This window comes from Grampus griseus (genome assembly GCF_964374135.1).
Source record: "Grampus griseus genome assembly, chromosome: X".
Lineage (NCBI taxonomy): Eukaryota > Metazoa > Chordata > Mammalia > Artiodactyla > Delphinidae > Grampus > Grampus griseus.
The window spans coordinates 16,213,535-16,232,538 of NC_138999.1; the positions used below are offsets into that span (position 1 = coordinate 16,213,535).

The window sequence follows — 19,004 nt, forward strand, 5'->3', positions numbered from 1 at the left end:
CTGCCCCGGTCTGTGGAAAAACTGTCTTCCACGAAACCAGTCCCTGGTGCCAAAAAGGTTGGGGAACTGCTACTCTATAGAACCCTGGCTAATACACTATCCCTCTACCAAATGAAGCCGAGTTCCATTCATTTTACTGCCGAGGGCACTGAGGACTGGGGTGGGGGATGGAATGACTGCCTGAAGTTACTAAGAGACAGAGCCGGGACTACACCCTGTGCCTCCCAGCCTCAGGCCCAATCTCCTTTGACTGGATTCCTGTCTCCAAGAAGGAGGTAATTTAAGAAATCAAGATCTAGAAAGAACAGGAAAGAGCCCATAAGTGGGCAGTATTAGCATGTAAATGGGACAAAACGAAGCGACAAATCTTCCCATTTCTTTTCCAAAGAAAACCACCTTGATGCCTTATTTTCAGGTCAGCTTATTAAACCCACACTCCAGTGGTAATGACATAAGCTGTATTTGTTTTCTTCCTAGAATTTCATCCTCGGGCTTGGAGGAGGAGAGTTAAGGCTTCCACCTCCGGCAGGGAGCCCTGCCTGGGTCCTGGGGAAGCCTGGACCCCCGCGGCTGCAGGGTGGGACCTTCTGTGGAGGGGGGGGCGTCACACCACGCTCCGGCTCCCCTGCGGAGGGCGCTTTCGGGAGACCTCTACCTCCTGGGCCCTTTTCTCCCTCTCCCTCTGGGAACTCCAACTGGAAAGAGGCAAGAGGCTCTGCTCTTCTAGAAGGGTCAGTGGCTGAGGGCCAAAGGAAAGGGAAGAAAGAACTGTCCTTAGTCTAGGTCACAATTTCTCGGAGGATGGGCAGGTTTTTTTTGGGGGGGGGCATTCAAAGGTACAGGATAACCGTGGCACTATTTCCAAGGACATGATCTTATTTGAATGTTTTTAGGGTGGGGCAGGGTTTCATGATACAAGTCAAACCAAAACGGTGTCATCACTATGTCACTGCAGGAACTTTTCAGTCAAATCAGGAGACTCAAGAACATAAATGGAAAGAAGTGGAATTCCATCCGCTTCTTTTCAGCTCGTGGCAGGGAACTCTGGGCTAGGCTCCAAACTTAACTCCGGTATGAGTTCATGTCTCTTTGTTGTGAGGGAAACTTTGGTGGGAAGTATGGAGGCACTGGCTCCAGCAGAAAGAACCCTGGTGGTCCATAGGAACACCGACCCAGCTCAGAAGACAGCTGGGTGGTTGCAGGCTCAAAGTCCTAGTGTGTAACGAAGAAAAAGTACACCTGCCTGACCTTGCCCTCTGCCCTGCACCCTGGGCAGCTGAGTGGGGCTGATCCAGCTGGCAGCTTGAGGGGCAGGGGGTTTCTAGGTGCCCCCCTTAGAAACACAACCAACAGGTACAATTAGACATCACTTGGCTATCTGTGGGATTTTCAGGCAAGCATTTTATATGTTTACATTCACAAAGTTAAAAATCTGAAATACAATACTTACTGTGTTTTTTTGAGTTACTATATCCTGAAAAGAAAAGATAGGATCAATATAGCTTTTTTCCAAAACAGTTAATTTCCATAAGCACTAGTAAGCACTCTGTCCCCATGCCATCAACTGGCACCCATTTTAGAGCAAGAGTTAATCATTGGAAACCTCCCCCTGTAAAAAGCTTCAAAATGAATGGGTCTCTAAGAAATGTAAAATTCATGTTCTAAGGAAAATTTATCATGATTGGTTAGCTTTGGAATTCCTGGGGGACATATATGGTTATAAGGATTTTCCCATAGCAATGGCAATGCTTCTGTCCAAAGATATTTTGAGATTCAAGTTCAGGGCTCTGAATGCCCTGCACCTCGCCTTCTCAGTGACAGCAGTGAAGCGCATGGGCAGCCCATGGTAACGTTGGGCCTGGAGCCATTTCTTGAGTCATCAGTGTGAAGGCTGCAGGCCACACCCCGCCCAAGTCAGTCTTCCTACAGAATGGGTGTTGCTGATAGGATTCCTGACACCTCACTATAGGTATTATATTTATATATATTCACTATAGGAATTTTCAAACTCAAACTCAATGACAGCAATTTTAGTCGGTTAACTTAGCATAATGGTTATGCAGCCCTTGACTGTATCATTTATGCGCTGCAAGCCATTTGCTGAAAAAAGAAAACATAATTAAACAGCTGTCCCCGTAAAATGTGTTTTACGTGTTCTGAGATTTCTATTTTCTGACAAGTGCAGATCGCTTCTTCTGGTGTCAGATATAACTGAGTACCCATTTCTGTTTTAGGAAGTATTCTTCCATATCATTAAAAATTAAAACTTATCTAGGTCATGGGACTTTCCAGAGGAGTTCACTAACGCACAAATGAGAAAAAAAATTTATTGAATTGGGAAAAAATACATTCTAGTTTCATGTTTCTCATCAAAATACAGCTTAATAATCTACCCTTTCACATCTTCTAATTCTAAACATTTCTAAGCATAACCACTTTAGTGAATATCAGTAAAAGAAAAAAATCTAAATATCTAAAGTAATTTAGATTGGTTTATAGCCTTTTGGGAAACTATTTTACAACGTAAAGTATAATAGCAAAACAGTTTCTTCTTCCACTGTCACACGAATGACTCTTAAAATACAGCACTGTGCTAGGATGAAAGAGGACACACCTATATAAGGTGTATGTGATATATTAACACATAAAGGTTACACATCTGAGATAGGTAGTATTTCTACCAGGAAATAATCCCCAATTGTTACAGAACCCAGAAACATCTGGTTAATATCAGACCTTAAGAAACACAAACAAAAACGTCCAATTTGCCATCACAAAATTGTGTCATTTATATACTAGTGACTTTTAATGCTAAGGCAGCTGAACATTTAGAAATGACGTCCATGAAAGCTAACTCTGAACCACTGGTTCTCACCTCTGGCTGCACATTTGGGAGGTTAAAAAAAAATCCCCTAGAGATTGTGACATAATTGATCTTGGTGTGGCCTGGGTACTGGGATATTTACAAACCCCCCAAATGATTCTAAAGTGCAGTCAAGGTTGAGTAACACTGCTGTAAACAAACTAATCTTTTATTCCTGAAATGATTTAACATAGACCAGGATTTCCTGACTAATGTTAAGATATTAAGCAATATTAATATTAGCTAAATTTTGTAACAACTCACATCTGACCTTCACATTGTACAAACAGGAGCATTTAAAAAGTACTGTTATCCAAAAAAGCTTGTATCAAATTTGCAAAATACATTTAAAAATTCTCAATAATTACTGAACTGTGTATGAACACACAAATTTTCAGTTTTGCTTGGCTTTAAACTGGGGAGAAAAAATGACAGATTAAATACTGATTACATTTGTGCTAAACGTTTCTACCCATTTTGGTAACTGTTAAGCATCTTCCTATTATTATCCAAGTTGAGATTTTTTTTTTTTTAATGTGCAGGTTTGGATCAAATTGCCCAATAGTGGATTCAAAGTGCTGTGTTTGCTTCAACAGAAACTAACAGGAGTTTTTGCCTTCACCTCCCCACTGAGCTTAGAAATATTCAAGTTGCCTGCAAACGCACATCTCTAGCACATACGCTCACACAGAAGCCGGGAAGTCACCTGTGTGAGCTAGAACCTGGGGGTGGGAAGGAAGGAACTGCACGAGCAAATCTTTCTTGTTTTTCTCCAACCTCCTCTGCTACAGGTACATTTCAAATGAACACACAATACTGCTTTCCCAAAACAAAGTATTCAGGAGAAGGTGAACAATACTCTTTACCTTCAATGAAAGAGCAGTGTCAGCATCGGTGTCGTGGTACAGGATCACATTATTGGCCATGTCAAAGCTTTCACGGACTCCAAGATGGTAGAAGAGGGAAGGCTGTCTGGAGACATTGCTCATGTCCACCACGGCAACATCTGAGATGAACAAGGAGGGGACAAGGTCGGGGGAGAGAGAGGTCATCTACTTAATCTACTTTGTGATGATCGCCAACGGGGAGCTGCTGCAATTTGTATTTCTATCATCAGCCTTTCAGGTAAAGCAGAAGTAAGGAATGATTTGATTAAAATTACCCCCATGAACTGCAGAAGAAAAGCTGAACAGGAATAAAAACTAAAAACCAAAAAACTCTTCCTTCTTCAAAGTGCTGAGAACATAGTCTCACTTAAAAATTGCTGGTGGATTTATTTTAAATGTTATTTTTATTAGGAAATTTATCTTACCCAAAAAATGTATTTAGCTTATATATAAAGTATTAAGTATAATGAAATAAAAGACCATGCACCCACCATGCAGCCCAAGACACAAAGCGCTATCTGTACTGTCAGAGCTCCATACGCCTCCTCGTAATCACATCTCTCCCTCCTGCCCAGAGAACGCCTCCATCCTGATCTCTGCATTTATCAGTTCCCTGCATATATCTGTATATGCATATTATATATTATTATAATTATGAATTCCTAAACAGCATATTGTTTAGTTTTGTATGTCTTTGAACTTTATATAAATAGTATCATACTGTATATATTCTCTGACTTGCTGGTTTTTGGTGTGAAACAACCAACTTGTATGTCTAGCTCTAAGTTCATGCATTTTCACTTCAGCACATGATTTCTTCTTTTCCTATTTCAAACTGTTGTAATGAACATTCCCACACCACGCTCCTGGTTCATATGTCACCATCAACTGGACGGCACAGATCACATGCCCGTGGAGTTGTGTCCTAGACAGACTTTAATCAAAGAGGGGTGGGATAGGGAGGGTGGGAGGGAGGGAGACGCAAGAGGGAAGAGACATGCAAACATACGGATATGTATAACTGAGTCACTCTGTTATAAAGCAGAAACTAACACACCATTGTAAAGCAATTATACTCCAATGAAGATGTAAAAAACAAAACAAAACAGAGGGGCAACACAGAGCATCAATAAAGAACAAACTTAAATTTGCCTAGTAGCACTGGACACCATTTCAAGTCTAGTTATTTTCAAGAGAGTATCAGAGCTCCAAGTTTGACTGGACTTTGTCCACGATGTACAGCAGAAATTTGGGGAAATAGTGCCCAAACTTATGCTTGTGCTGCTCTGGCCTCACAGGAAGTTACTGAAAATCCCAATGAAACAGAGCAGAGGCGAGGTGAATAGGGACGTGAAGACACAAAAAGGCAGAGAGATGCTACCTCGGCACCAGGCACCGCTGGGAGACCTGAGACCGAGCCCTGGCAAGTCCTGGGTGGGCCTTTTTATTCCCTAATTTATGGGTTGTCTGCTCCACGCCAGGCACTGTGCTTGGTGCCAGGGACAGAAGTGTGAACAAGGCATAATCCCTTTCCTCAAAACCATGCTTGATACAACGGAGGCGACGGGAAGGAAGCAGTGGTTAGAATCAGGGTAAGGAAGGCTAAGATGAGGGGAACAGTGACAGAGGCACCCCTGGGGGGGGCACCGAACCCACACTCGGCTGGAGGGCAGTCAGGGAAGGCTGAAAGCATGTGACCTGTCTGGAGCCTGAGGGTCCATGTGAGGCAGGAAAACTGGGGAGAGGATGGGCGGATGGAAAGGGAGGGAAAAAGCATTGTAGGAAGAGAAGGCAGCAGGTGCAAGCCAGCGGTCAGGGGCGTGTACATGTTGGGGCCACTGCAAATCATTTCACAGGACCAGGACACCTAAGAAGATGAACCTGGAAGGGTTAGTAGGTGCCAGACAGGTGAAGGCGTCTGAAGGCCATGTTAGGGGGGCTGGACACTAGCTTGAGACAATGGGAAACCTATGGAAGGGTGTGGGGTTTCTTTTGGTTTTTTTATTTTCATTATGGAAAATTACAAACATATATGTAAAAGTAAACAGAATAGTATGATGGAACCCCTGTAGCCCCACTTCCCTCAACAATTATCAACTCAGCCAGCCTTGTTTCATCTCTACTGCCAACCACACCATCCCCTTCCATATAATTTTGAGACAAATCCCCGGTACTCTATAATTTCATCTCCAAATACTTCAGTATGTTTCGTTAAAAGAACTCGAAGAAAAAAAAACAACAACAAATAACCATAGCATCAATGTCTCATCATTATTTTTAAAAAAATAATCATGAAGGGCTTAAACAGCAGACTATCATATCCAAATTCACCCTTTAGAGGTTATTGCTCAAGAAAGGACAAATGTGTATACTGAGGAAACACTTTTTACAACGAGCCTGGTTAATTTATCTCAAATGGATACCTGGTGCCCAGAGTCATCTGCTCAGCTTTGAAACCACACTGCAGCTGAATAAATGAGACGTTCTGCCCACATGAGTTTTCCCTGGACTCTATTACCTTCTCAAATGAAAAAGAATGTGTTTCCTACTGATGTTATTAGGAAATGGCAACACAGATGCTAATTCCAAGGCCGTGGGGACTTCTATAATTAGTTAACAAAGGACAGGAAGCAAATGGAGGAAGACAAAGGAGAGTGGTGGGAAGGGGCAGAGCAGGGATGAAGGACCGCAGCCCCCAATCATACAGACCATTTTCACAGGAAACCTGCAACTTGGTGGAGTAGCTTGTAGCCAAGTAGATTAAATTTTCATCTGGTGACATGAGTTCCTGCTTTCCTCTGCCCTCGCAATGTTCTGTGCTGAGACCTGTACGCTCGCCTCACCACGTCCGCTAAGGAGCCCCTCCGTGGCTCCACCAAGGGTTGGGATGGAGATTTTTCTTGGTGCCTCATTAAAACAGGACAGACTGAAGCAAGATGGCTACTGAGTGACTCAGGGGGAAATGCTGGACGCGTGCTGGATTCCAGCCCTGAGGAGGACAGCACGGGACTTTATCACGCTACCTCAGAAAGGAAATCCTATTCAAAAGGCATGGTTGGGCAAAGCTTTGGCACAGTGACCTGCTACGGAAAAAAGGGCAGAAACAAAGACATGTTTGCTGGAAAATGGGCAAGATAGTTTCACGTCATCTTACTTAATCTTTGCAACGACACTCTGAGTACTCCCCAATCCCGGAGCGCGCAAGGGCCGCTGTGCCTGCACGCCCATACCAGGGGGATGATGGCCAGCACACGCTGAGGGAAGAGGCAGCAAGCATCCAAGCTAGTAACAGCCACTCAGTTCCGGAAAGAGGGTGGAGGAGCCCGACTTGAGCTCGTCTTCTCTCACAACACCAAAACCACAAGTAACTGCTGAACAACCATTGACAAAAAAGACTGGAAGCTACCAAAAAAGACTTTTTACACTCAAAGACAAAAAAGAAGCCACAGTGAGATGGTAGGAGGGCACTTTCGGAAAATAATCAAATCCCATACCCACCAGATGGACAACCCACAAACTGGAAGATAATTATATCGCAGAGGTCCTCCCATAAGAGTGAGGGTCCTGAGCCTCTGAGTGAGGTCTCAGAGACCTCTGGGACAACACTAAATGCACCAACATTTGCATCATAGGTGTCCCAGAAGGAATAGAGAGAAAGGGCCTGAGAAAATATATGAAGAGATTATAGCCGAAAACTTCCCTAACATGAGAAAGAAAACATTCAACTTAAGTCCAGGAAGTGGAGAGAGTCCCATACAAGACAAACCAAGGAGGAACACACCAACACACATATTAATCAAACTGACAAAAATTAAAGACAAAGAAAAAATATTAAAAGCAAGAAGGGAAAAGTGGGCTTCCCTGGTGGCGCAGTGGTTGAGAGTCTGCCTGCCGATGCAGGGGACATAGGTTCGTGCCCCGGTCTGGGAAGATCCCACATGCCATAGAGCGGCTAAGCCCATGAGCCATGGCCGCTGAGCCTGCGCGTCCGGAGCCTGTGCTCCGCAACTGGAGAGGCCACAACAGTGAGAGGCCCGTGTACAGCAAAAAAAAAAAAAAAAAAAAAAAAAAAAAAAAAAAAAGAAGAAGGAAAAAGTGACAAGTAACATACAAGGGAATCCCCATAAGGGTATCAGCTGATTTTTCAGCAGAAACTCTGCAGGCCAGAAGGGAATGGCACGATATATTTAAAGTGATGAAAGGGAAAAACCTACAACCAAGAATATTCTACCCAGCAAGGCTCTCATTCAGATTCAACGGACAAATCAAAAGTTTTACAGACAAGCAAAAGCTAAGAGAATTCAGCACCACCAAACCAGCTTTACAACAAATTCTAAAGGAACTTCTCTAGGTGGAAAAAAAAAAAAAGGCCAAAACGAGAATCAAGAAAATTACAAAGGGGCTTACCTGGTGGCACAGTGGTTGACAGTTCGCCTGCCAAAGCAGGGGACACGGGTTCGCGCCCCGGTCCGGGAGGATCCCGCGTGCAGCGGAGCGGCTGGGCCCGTGAGCCATGGCCGCTGGGCCTGTGACTCCAGAGCCTGTGCTCTGCAACGGGAGAGGCCACGACAGTGAGAGGCCTGCATACCGCAAAAAAAAAAAAAAAAAAAAAAGAAAATTACAAATGGTAAAGCTCACCAATAAAGGCAAACATAAAGTAAAGGTAGGAAATCATCCCCACACAAATATGATATCAAAACCAGCAATCATAAGAAGAGGAGAGTACAAATGCAGGATATTGGAAGTGCACTTGAAATTAAGAGACCAGCAACTTAAAACGATCTTGTACATATACACACTGCTATATCAAAACCGCATGGGAGGGACTTCCCTGGTGGTCCAGTTGGTAAGACTCCGCACTCCCAATGCAGGGGGCCAGGCCTCGATCCCTGGTCAGGGAACTAGATCCCACAGGCATGATGCAACGAAGAGTCCACATACCGCAACTAAAGACCCTGCATGCCACAAATAAGACCTGGTGCAGCCTAAATAAATAAATAAATATTAAAAAAAATAAACCTCAGGGGAACCACAAACCAAAAATCTACAATAGGTACACATACAAAAAAGAAAAAGCAATCTAAACACAACACTAAAGACAGACATCAAATCACAAGAGAACAAAAGACGAAGGGAAGAAAAAAAAGACCTAAAATGAACAAAATGGCAGTAAGAACATTCCTATTGATAATTACCTTAACCGTAAATGGATTAAATGCTCCAACCAAAAGACACAGACTGGCTGAATGGATACAAAAACAAGACCCGTATATATGCTGTCTACAAGAGATCCACTTCAGATCTAGGGACACATACAGACTGAAACTGAGGGGACGGAAAAAGGTATTCCACGCAAATGGAAATCAAAAGAAAGCTGGAGTAGCAATACTCATATCAGATGAAATAGACTTTAAAATAAAGAATGCTACAAGAGACAAGGAAGGACACTAAACAATGATCAAGGGATCAATCCAGGAAGATAACAACTGTAAATATATATGCACCCAACACAGGAGTACCTCAATATGTAAGGCAAATGCTAACAGCCATAAAGGAGAAACCAACAGTAACACAATGGTGGGGGACTTTAACACCTCACTTTCATCAATGGACAGATCATCCAGACAGAAAATCAACAAGGAAGCACAGGCCTTAAATGATATGTTAGACCAGATGGATTTAATTGATATTTATAGAGCATTCCATCCAAAAGCAGGAGTATACACTTTTTTCTCAAGTACACATGGAATATTCTCCAGGACAGATCACATGCTGGGCCACAAATCAAGCCTCAGTAAATTTAAGGAAACAGAAATCATATCAAGTATCTTTTCCGAGCACAATGCTTTGAAATTAGAAATCAATTACAGGACAAAAACTGTAAAAATACAACACATGGAGGCTAAACAATATGCCACTAAACAACCAATGGATCACTGAACAAAGAGGAATTCGAAAACTACCTAGAGACAAATGACAACGAGAACACAACAGTCCAAAACCTATGGGATGCAGCAAAAGCAGTTCTAAGAGGGAAGTTTACAGCGATACAAGCCTACCTTAGGAAACAAGAAAAATCTCAAATAAACGACCTAACCTTACACATAAAGCAACTAAAGAAAGAAGAAAAAACAAAACCCAAAGTTAGTAGAAGGAAAGAAATCATAAAGATCAGAGCAGAAATAAATGAAATAGAGATGAAGAAAACAATAGAAAAGATCAATGAAACTAAAATGTGGTTCTTTGAGAAGACAAACAAAATTGACAAACCTTTAGCCAGACTCATCAAGAAAAAAAGAGAACTCAAATCAATAAAATTAGAAATGAAAAAGGAAAAGTTACAACTGACACCACAGAAATACAAAGGATCATAAGAGACTACTACAAACAACTATATGCCAATAAAATGGGTAACCTAGAAGAAACTGACAAATTCCTAGAAAGATACAACCTTCCAAGACTGAACCAGGAAGAAACAGAAAATATGAACAGACCAATCACAAGTACTGAAATTTAAACAGTGATTTAAAAGCTTCCAAAAGGGACTTCCCTGGTGGTCCAGTGGTATAGAATCCTCCTTCCAATGCAGGGCATGGGGATTTGATCCCTGGTCGGGGAACTAAGATCCCACATGCCGCAGGGCTACTAAGCCTGGGCACTACAACTACTGAGCTAGCGCGCCTCAACAACACACCCCACGTGCTGCAAACTACAACAGCCCACGCGCCCTGCAGCCCGTGTGCCGCAACTAGAGAGAGAAAACCTGCACTCCACAACTAGAGAGAAGCCCGCACGCCACAATGAAGAGCACACACCACAACGAAAGATCCCGTACGCCTCAACTAAGACCCGACGCAGCCAAAAATAATAAAGAAAATAAAACAAAAAAAATAAAAGCTTCCAACAAGCAAAAGTCCAAGACCAGATGGCGTCACAGGTGAATTCTATCAAACATTTAGAGAAGAGTTAACAGCTATCCTTGCGAAACTCTTCCAAAAAACTGCAGAGAAAGGAACTCTGCTCATTCTATGAGGCAACCATCACCTGGATACCAAAACCAGACAAAGATACCACAAGAAAAAAAAATTACAGGCCAATATCACTGATGAACACAGATGCAGAAATACTCAACAAAATACTACCAAACCGAATCCAACAATACATTAAAAGGATCATACACTATGACCAAGTGGGATTAATCCCAGGGATGCAAGGATTCCTCAATATCCTCAAATCCATCAGTGTGATACACCACATTAACAAACTGAAGAATATACGGCTTCAAGATGGCAGAAGAGTAAGACGCGGAGATCACTGTCCTCCCCACAAATACATCAGAAATACATCTACGTATGGAACAACTACTACAGAACACCTACTGAACACTGGCAGAAGACCTCAGACCTCCCAAAAGGCAAGAAACTCCCCACGTACCTGAGTAGGGCAAAAGAAAAAACAGAGAAAAAAGAATAGGGATGGGACCTGCACCAGTGGGAGGGAGCTGTGAAGGAGGAAAGGTTTCCACGCACTAGGAAGGCCCTTCGCGGCCGGTAACTGTGGGTGGCGGAGGGGGAAGCTTTGGAGCCACGGAGGAGAGCACAGCAACAGGGGTGCAGGGGGCAAAACAGGGAGATTCCCGCACAGAGGATCGGTGCCGACCGGCACTCACCAGCCCTGCTCACCCGCTGGGGTGGGCAGGGAGCTGAGCCTCGGGCTTCGGAGGTCGGATCCCAGGGAGAGGACTGAGGTTGGCGGCGTGAACACAGCCTGAAGGGGGCTAGTGCGCCACAGCTAGCCGGGAGGGAGTCTGGGAAAAAGTCTGGAGCTGCCAAAGAGGCAAGAGACTTTTTCTTGACTCTGTTTCCTGGTGCGCGAGGAGAGGGGATTCAGAGCACAGCTTAAAGGAGCTCCAGAGATGGGCGCGAGCCGCGGCTATGAGCACCGACCCCAGAGACGGGCATGAGACGCCAAGGCTGCTGCTGCCGCCACCAAGAAGCCTGTGTGCGAGCACAGGTCACTCTCCACACCTCCCCTCCCGGGAGCCTGTGCAGCCCGCCACTGCCAGGGTCCCGTGATCCAGGGACAACTCCCCCGGGAGAACGCACAGCGCGCCTCAGGCTGGTGCAACATCACGCCGGCCTCTGCCGCCGCAGGCTCGCCCCGCACTACGTGCCCCTCCCTCCCATCGGCCTGAGTGAGCCAGAGCCCCCAAACCGTTAACCCCGTCCTGTCTGAACAAAGAACAGATGCCCTCAGGTGACCTACATGCAGAGGCGGGGCCAAACCCAAAGCTGAACCCTGGGAGCTGTGCGAACAAAGAAGAGAAAGGGAAATTTCTCCCAGCAGCCTCAGGGGCAGCGGATTAAATCTCCACAATCAACTTGATGTACCCTGCATCTGTGGAATACCTGAATAGACAACCAATCATCCCAAATTCAAGAGGTGGACTTTGGGAGCAACGATATATATATATTTTTCCCTTTTTCTCTTTTTGTGAGTGTGTATATGTATGCTTCTGTGTGTGATTTTGTCTGTATAGCTTTGCTTTTACCATTTGTCCTAGGGTTCTGTCGGTCCATTTTTGTTTGTTTTTTAGTACAGTTTTTAGCACTTGTTCTCATTGGTGGATTTGTTTTTTGGTTTGGTTGCTCTCTTCTTTCTTTTTTTAATTACCTATAATTTTTTTTTTACTATTTTTTATTTTAATAACTTTATTTTACTTTATTTTCTTCTTTCGTTCTTTCATTTTTTTCCTCCCTATTATTCTGAGCTGTGTGGAGAACAGGCTCTTGGTGCTCTAGCAAGGTGTCAAGGGCTGTGCCTCTGAGGTGGGAGAGCCAAGTTCAGGACACTGGTCCACAAAAGACCTCCCAGTTCCACGTAATATCAAATGGTGAAAATCTCTGAGAGATCTCCATCTCAACGCCAACACCCAGCTTCACTCAACGAACAGCAAGCTACAGTGCTGGACACCCCATGCCAAACAACTAGCAACACAGGAACACAGCCCCATCCATTAGCAGAGAGGCTGCCTAAAATCATAATAAGGCCACAGGCACCCCAAAACACAACACCAGACGTGGACCTGCCCACCAGAAAGACAAGATCCAGCCTCACCCACCAGAACACAGGCACTAGTCCCCTCCACCAGAAAGCCTACACAACCCACTGAACCAACCTTAGCCACTGGGGGCAGACACCAAAAACAATGGGAACTACGAACCTGCAGCCTGCGAAAAGGAGATCCCAAACACAGTAAGATAAAAAAATGAGAAGACAGAAACACACAGCAGATGAAGGAGCAATGCAAAAACCCACCAGACCTAACAAATGAAGAGGAAGTAGGCAGTCTACCTGAAGAAGAATTCAGAATAATGACCGTAAAGATGATCCAAAATCTTGGAAACAGAATAGAGAAAACACAAGAAACGTTTAACAAGGACCTAGAAGAACTAAAGAGCAAACAAACAGTGATGAACGACACAATAAATGAAATGAAAAATACTCTAGATGGGATCAATAGCAGAATAACTGAGGCAGAAGAACGGATAAGTGACCTGGAAGATAAAATAGTGGAAATAACTACTGCAGAGAAGAATAAAGAAAAAAGAATGAAAAGAATTGAGGACAGTCTCAGAGACATCTGGGACAACATTAAACACACCAAAATTCGAATTATAGGGGTTCCAGAAGAAGAGAAAAAGAAAGGGACTGAGAAAATATTTGAAGAGATTATAGTTGAAAACTTCCCTAATAAGGGAAAGGAAATAGTTTATCATAGTCCAGGAAGCACAGAGAGTCCCATACAGGATAAATCCAAGAAGAAACACGCCAAGACACATATTAATCAAACTATCAAAAATTAAATACAAAGAAAAAATATTAAAAGCAGCAAGGGAAAAACAACAAATAACACACAAGGGAATCCCCATAAGGTTAACAGCTGATCTTTCAGCAGAAACTCTGCAAGCCTGAAGGGAGTGGCAGGACATATTTAAAGTGATGAAGGAGAAAAACCTACAACCAAGATTACTCTACCCAGCAAGGTTCTCATTCACATTTGACCTTTACAGACAAGCAAAATCTAAGAGAATTCAGCACCACCAAACCGGCTTTACAACAAATGCTAAAGGAACTTCTCTAGGCAGGAAACACAAGAGAAGGAAAAGACCTACAATACCAAACCCAAAACAATTAAGAAAATGGGAATAGGAACATACATATCAATAATTACCTTAAAAGTAAATGAATTAAATGCTCCAACCAAAAGACACAGACTGGCTGAATGGATACAAAAACAAGACCCGTATATATGCTGTCTACAAGAGACCCACTTCAGACCTAGGGACACATACAGACTGAAAGTGAGGGGATGAAAAAAGATATTCCATGCAAATGGAAACCAAAAGAAAGCTGGAGTAGCAATTCTCCTATCAGACAAAACAGACTTTAAAACAAAGACTATTACAAGAGACAGGATGGACATTACATAATGATTAAGGGATCAATCCAAGAAGAAGATATAACAATTGTAAATTTTGATGCACCCAACATAGGAGCACCTCAATACATAAGGTAAATGCTAATAGCCATAAAAGGGGATACTGACAGGAACACAAACACAGTAATGGACTTTAACACCCCACTTTCACCAACGGACAGACCATCCAAAATGGAAGTAAATAAGGAAACACAAGCTTTAAATGATACATTAAACAAGATGGACTTAATTGATATTTATAGGACATTCCATCCAAAAACAACAGAATACACATTCTTCAAAAGTGCTCATGAAACAGTCTCCACGACAGATCATATTGTGGGTCAGAAAATCAAGCCTTGGTAAATTTAAGAAAATTGAAATCGTATCAAGTATGTTTTCGGACCACAACGCTATGAGACTAGATATCAATTACAGGAAAACATCTGTAAAATATACAAACACATGGAGGCTAAACAATACACTACTTAATAACTAAGAGATCACTGAAGAAATCAAAGAGCGAATCAAAAAATACCTAGAAATGACAATGAAAACACGACGACCCAAAACCTATGGGATGCAGCAAAAGCAGTTCTAAGAGGGAAGTTTATAGCAATACAATCCTACCTTAAGAAACAAGAAACATCTCAAATAAACGACCTAACCTTACACCTAAAGCAACTAGAGAAAGAAGAACAAAAAACCCCCAAAGTTAGCAGAAGGAAAGAAATCATAAAGATCAGAGCAGAAATAAATGAAAAAGAAATGAAGGAAACGATAGCAAAGATCAGTAAAACTAAAAGCTGGTTCTTTGAGAAGATAAACAAAATTGATAAACCATTAGCTAGACTCAGCAAGAAAAAGGGAGAAGACTCACATCAATAGAATTAGAAATAAAAAAGGAGAAGTAACAACTGACACTGCAGAAATACAAAGGATCATGAGAGATTACTAGAAACAACTATATGCCAATGAAATGGACAACCTGGAAGAAATGGACAAATTCTTAGAAATGAACAAACTTCTGAGACTGAACCAGGAAGAAATAGAAAATATGAACAGACCAAACACAACCACTGAAATTGAAACTGTGATTAAAAATCTTCCAACAAACAAAAGCCTAGGACCAGATGGCTTCGCAGGCGAATTCTATCAAACATTTATAGAAGAGCTAACACCTATCCTCTCAAACTCTTCCAAAATGTAGCAGAGGGAGGAACACTCCCAGACTCCTTCTATGAGGCCACCATCACCCTCATACCGAAACCAAAGATGTCACAAAGAAAGAAAACTACAGGCCAATATCACCGATGAACATAGATGCAAAAATCCTCCACAAAATACTAGCAAACAGAATCCAACAGCACATTAAAAGGATCATACACCATGATCAAGTGGAGTTTATCACAGGGATGCAAGGATTCTTCAATATATGCAAATCAATCAATGTGATACACCATATTAACAAATTGAAGGAGAAAAACCATATGATCATCTCAAAAGGTGCAGAGAAAGCTTTTGACGAAATTCAACACCCATTTATGATAAAAACCCTCCAGAAAGTAGGCATAGAGGGAACTTACCTCAATATAATAAAGGCCATATATGACAAACCCACAGCCAACATCGTCCTCAATGGTGAAAAACTGCAACCATTTCCACTACGATCAGGAACAAGACAAGGTTGCCCACTCTCATCACTATTATTCAACATAGTTTTGGAAGTTCCAGCCACAGCAATCAGAGAAGAAAAAGAAATAAAAGGAATCCAAATCGGAAAAGAAAAAGTAAAGCTGTCACTGCAGATGACATGATACTATACATAGAGAATCCTAAGGATGCTACCAGAAAACTACAAGAGCTGATCAATGAATTTGGTAAAGTAGCAGGATACAAAATTAATGCACAGAAATCTCTGGCATTCCTATACACTAATGATGAAAAATCTGAAAGGGAAATCAATAAAACACTCCCATTTACCATTGCAACAAAAAGAATAAAATATCTAGGTATAAACCTACCTAAGGAGACAAAAGACCTGTATGCAGAAAATTATAAGACACCAATGAAAGAAATTAAAGATGATACAAATAGATGGAGAGATATACCATGTTCTTGGATTGGAAGAATCAACATTGTGAAAATGACTCTACTACCCAAAGCAATCTACAAATTCAATGCAATCCTTATCAAACTACCACTGGCATTTTTCACAGAACTAGAACAAAAAGTTTCACAATTTGTATGGAAACACAAAAGACCTCAAATAGCCAAAGCAATCTTGAGAAAGAAAAACGGAGCTGGAGGAATCATGCTCCCTGACTTCTGACTACGAAACTACATTAATCAAGACAGTACGGTACTGGCACAAAAACAGAAAGATAGATCAATGGAACAGGATAGAAAGCCCAGAGATAAACCCACGCACATATGGTCAACTAATGTATGACAAACGAGGCAGGAACATACAATGGAGAAAAGACAATCTCTTCAATAAGTGGTGCTGGGAAAACTGGACAGCTACATGTAAAGGCATGAAATTAGAACATGCTCTAACACCATACACAAAAATAAACAAAATGGATCAAAGACCTAAATGTACGGCTGGACACAATAAAACTCTTAGAGGAAAACAGAGGCAGAACACTCTCTGACATAAATCTAAGCAATATGTTTTTTGAACCACCTCCTAGAGTACTGAAAATAAAAACAAAAATAAACAAATGGGACCGAATTAAACTTAAAGGCTTCTGTACAGCAAAGGAAACCATATTCAAAATGAAAAGACAACCCACAGAATGGGAGAAAATATCTGCAAACAAAACGACAGACAAGGGATTAATCTCCACAATATACAAACAGCTCATGCAGCTCTATGTCAAAAAAAAAAAAAAACAATCAGAAAATGGGCAAAAGATCTAAATAGACATTTCTCCAAAGAAGATATACAGATGGCCAAAAACCACGTGTAAAGATGCTCAACATCACTGATTTTCAGAGAAATGCAAATCAAAACTACAATGAGATATATCACACCTCAAACTGGTCAGAGTGGCCATCATCAAAAGGTCTACAAACAATAAATGCTGGAGAGGGTGTGGAGAAAAGGGAACCCTCCTACATTGTTGGTAGGAATGTAAACTGGTAAAACCACTATGGAGAAGAGTATGGAGATTCCTTAAAAACCTAAAAATAGAACTACCATATGATCCAGCAATCCCACTCCTGGGCATATATCCGGAGAAAACCATAATTCAAAAAGATACACCCACCCCAATGTTCACTGCAGCACTATTTACAATGGTCAAGACATGGAAGCAACCTAAATGTCCACTGACAGACGAATGGATAAAGAAGATGTGGTAGTGGGCTCCCCTGGTGGCACAATGGTTAAGAATCCACCTGCCAATGCAGGGGACACGGGTTTGAGCCTTGGTCCTGGAAGATCCCACATGCCGCAGAGCAACTAAGCCCATGCACCACAACTACTGAGCCTGCACTCTAGAGCCCGTGTGCCACAACTACTGAAGCCCTCGTGCCTAGAGTCCGTGCTCCTCAACAAGAGAAGCCACCACAATGAGAAGCTCACGCACCTCAACAAAGAGTAGGCCCTGCTCGTTGCAACTAGAGAAAGCCCTTGCACAGCAACGAAGACCCAATGCAGCCAAAAATTAAAAAGATGTGGTACATATATACAATGGAATGTTACCGCGCCATGAAAAATAATGAAATAATGCCATTTGCAGCAACATGGATGGACCTAGAGATCATCATACTAAGTGAGGAAAGAGAAAGGCAAACAGCATATGGTATCACTCATATGTGGAATCTAATTTTTAAAAATGATACAAATGAACTTTTTTACAAAACAGAAACAGACTCACAGATCTTGAAATCAAACTTACGGTTACAAAAGGGGAAACATGGGGGAAATGATTAATTAAGAGATTGGGATTAACATATACATGCTACTATATCTATAAAACAGATAACCAACAAGGACCTACTGTATAGCACAGGAAACTCTACTCAATATTCTGTGATAACTGATGTGAGAAAAGAATCTGAAAAAGAATTGATATATGTATAACTGAATCACTTTGCTGTACACTTAAAATTAACACAACATTGTAAATCAACTATACTTCAATAAAATTTTTTAAAAAACAGGACAGATTGATATTGCCACTCAAAAAAAAAATTCCAAGTAACTCACGTTCAATTGTAAAAACACCTCAAACCCAAAGTTGACCTTTTTGCCCGACATTTGTCACTCGGGCCAACTGACTGAGTTTGCTTGCAGAACTTCTACCACAATATTTGACCAGCTTACTTTTAGAACTTTTAAGACACTAAGTTAGTAGATTATAAATGATAAATATGATAAAATGCCAGATTGGAATTTTTATTATATATGCAGAATTGATGGGTTTTTTTCCCTAAAGGGACTATAAATTTCCTAAAAGCTTTAATCATCACAGCAGTCACTTGCTCTGCCATTTACAAAACACTTCCATAGACATCTTGGTTGAATTTTAGAACCACCCTGTGAGGCAGGCAGCATTGGTAACTGGCTCTACTTTGCAGGTGGGGAAATGAAGCAGAGAGAGAGTAACAGATTCGCCCAAGGTCACACAGCTAGGGCATGGCAGAGTCCTGTGCTGCCCAGGGCCCAGATGACCCTTACTACTTATTGGACTCACTTTCTGAAATTGAGCCACCAAGGGGAGGGAGGGGCAAAACAGTTTATTTATCAATCTTAGGCAAACAG

The 19,004-nt window shown here is 42.0% G+C and overlaps 1 protein-coding gene across 1 annotated transcript in view; it reads right to left on the bottom strand.

The window, feature by feature from the left end:
- MAP3K15 (mitogen-activated protein kinase kinase kinase 15) overlaps window positions 1-19,004 on the bottom strand; it is a gene marked incomplete at both ends in the record, with an annotated part of 147,938 nt that overhangs the window by 112,805 nt on the left and 16,129 nt on the right. Inside the window, 2 exon segments of the mRNA XM_082680871.1 lie at window positions 1,451-1,474; window positions 3,730-3,869. Of these exon segments, the coding sequence (XP_082536997.1) occupies window positions 1,451-1,474; window positions 3,730-3,869 (164 nt within the window).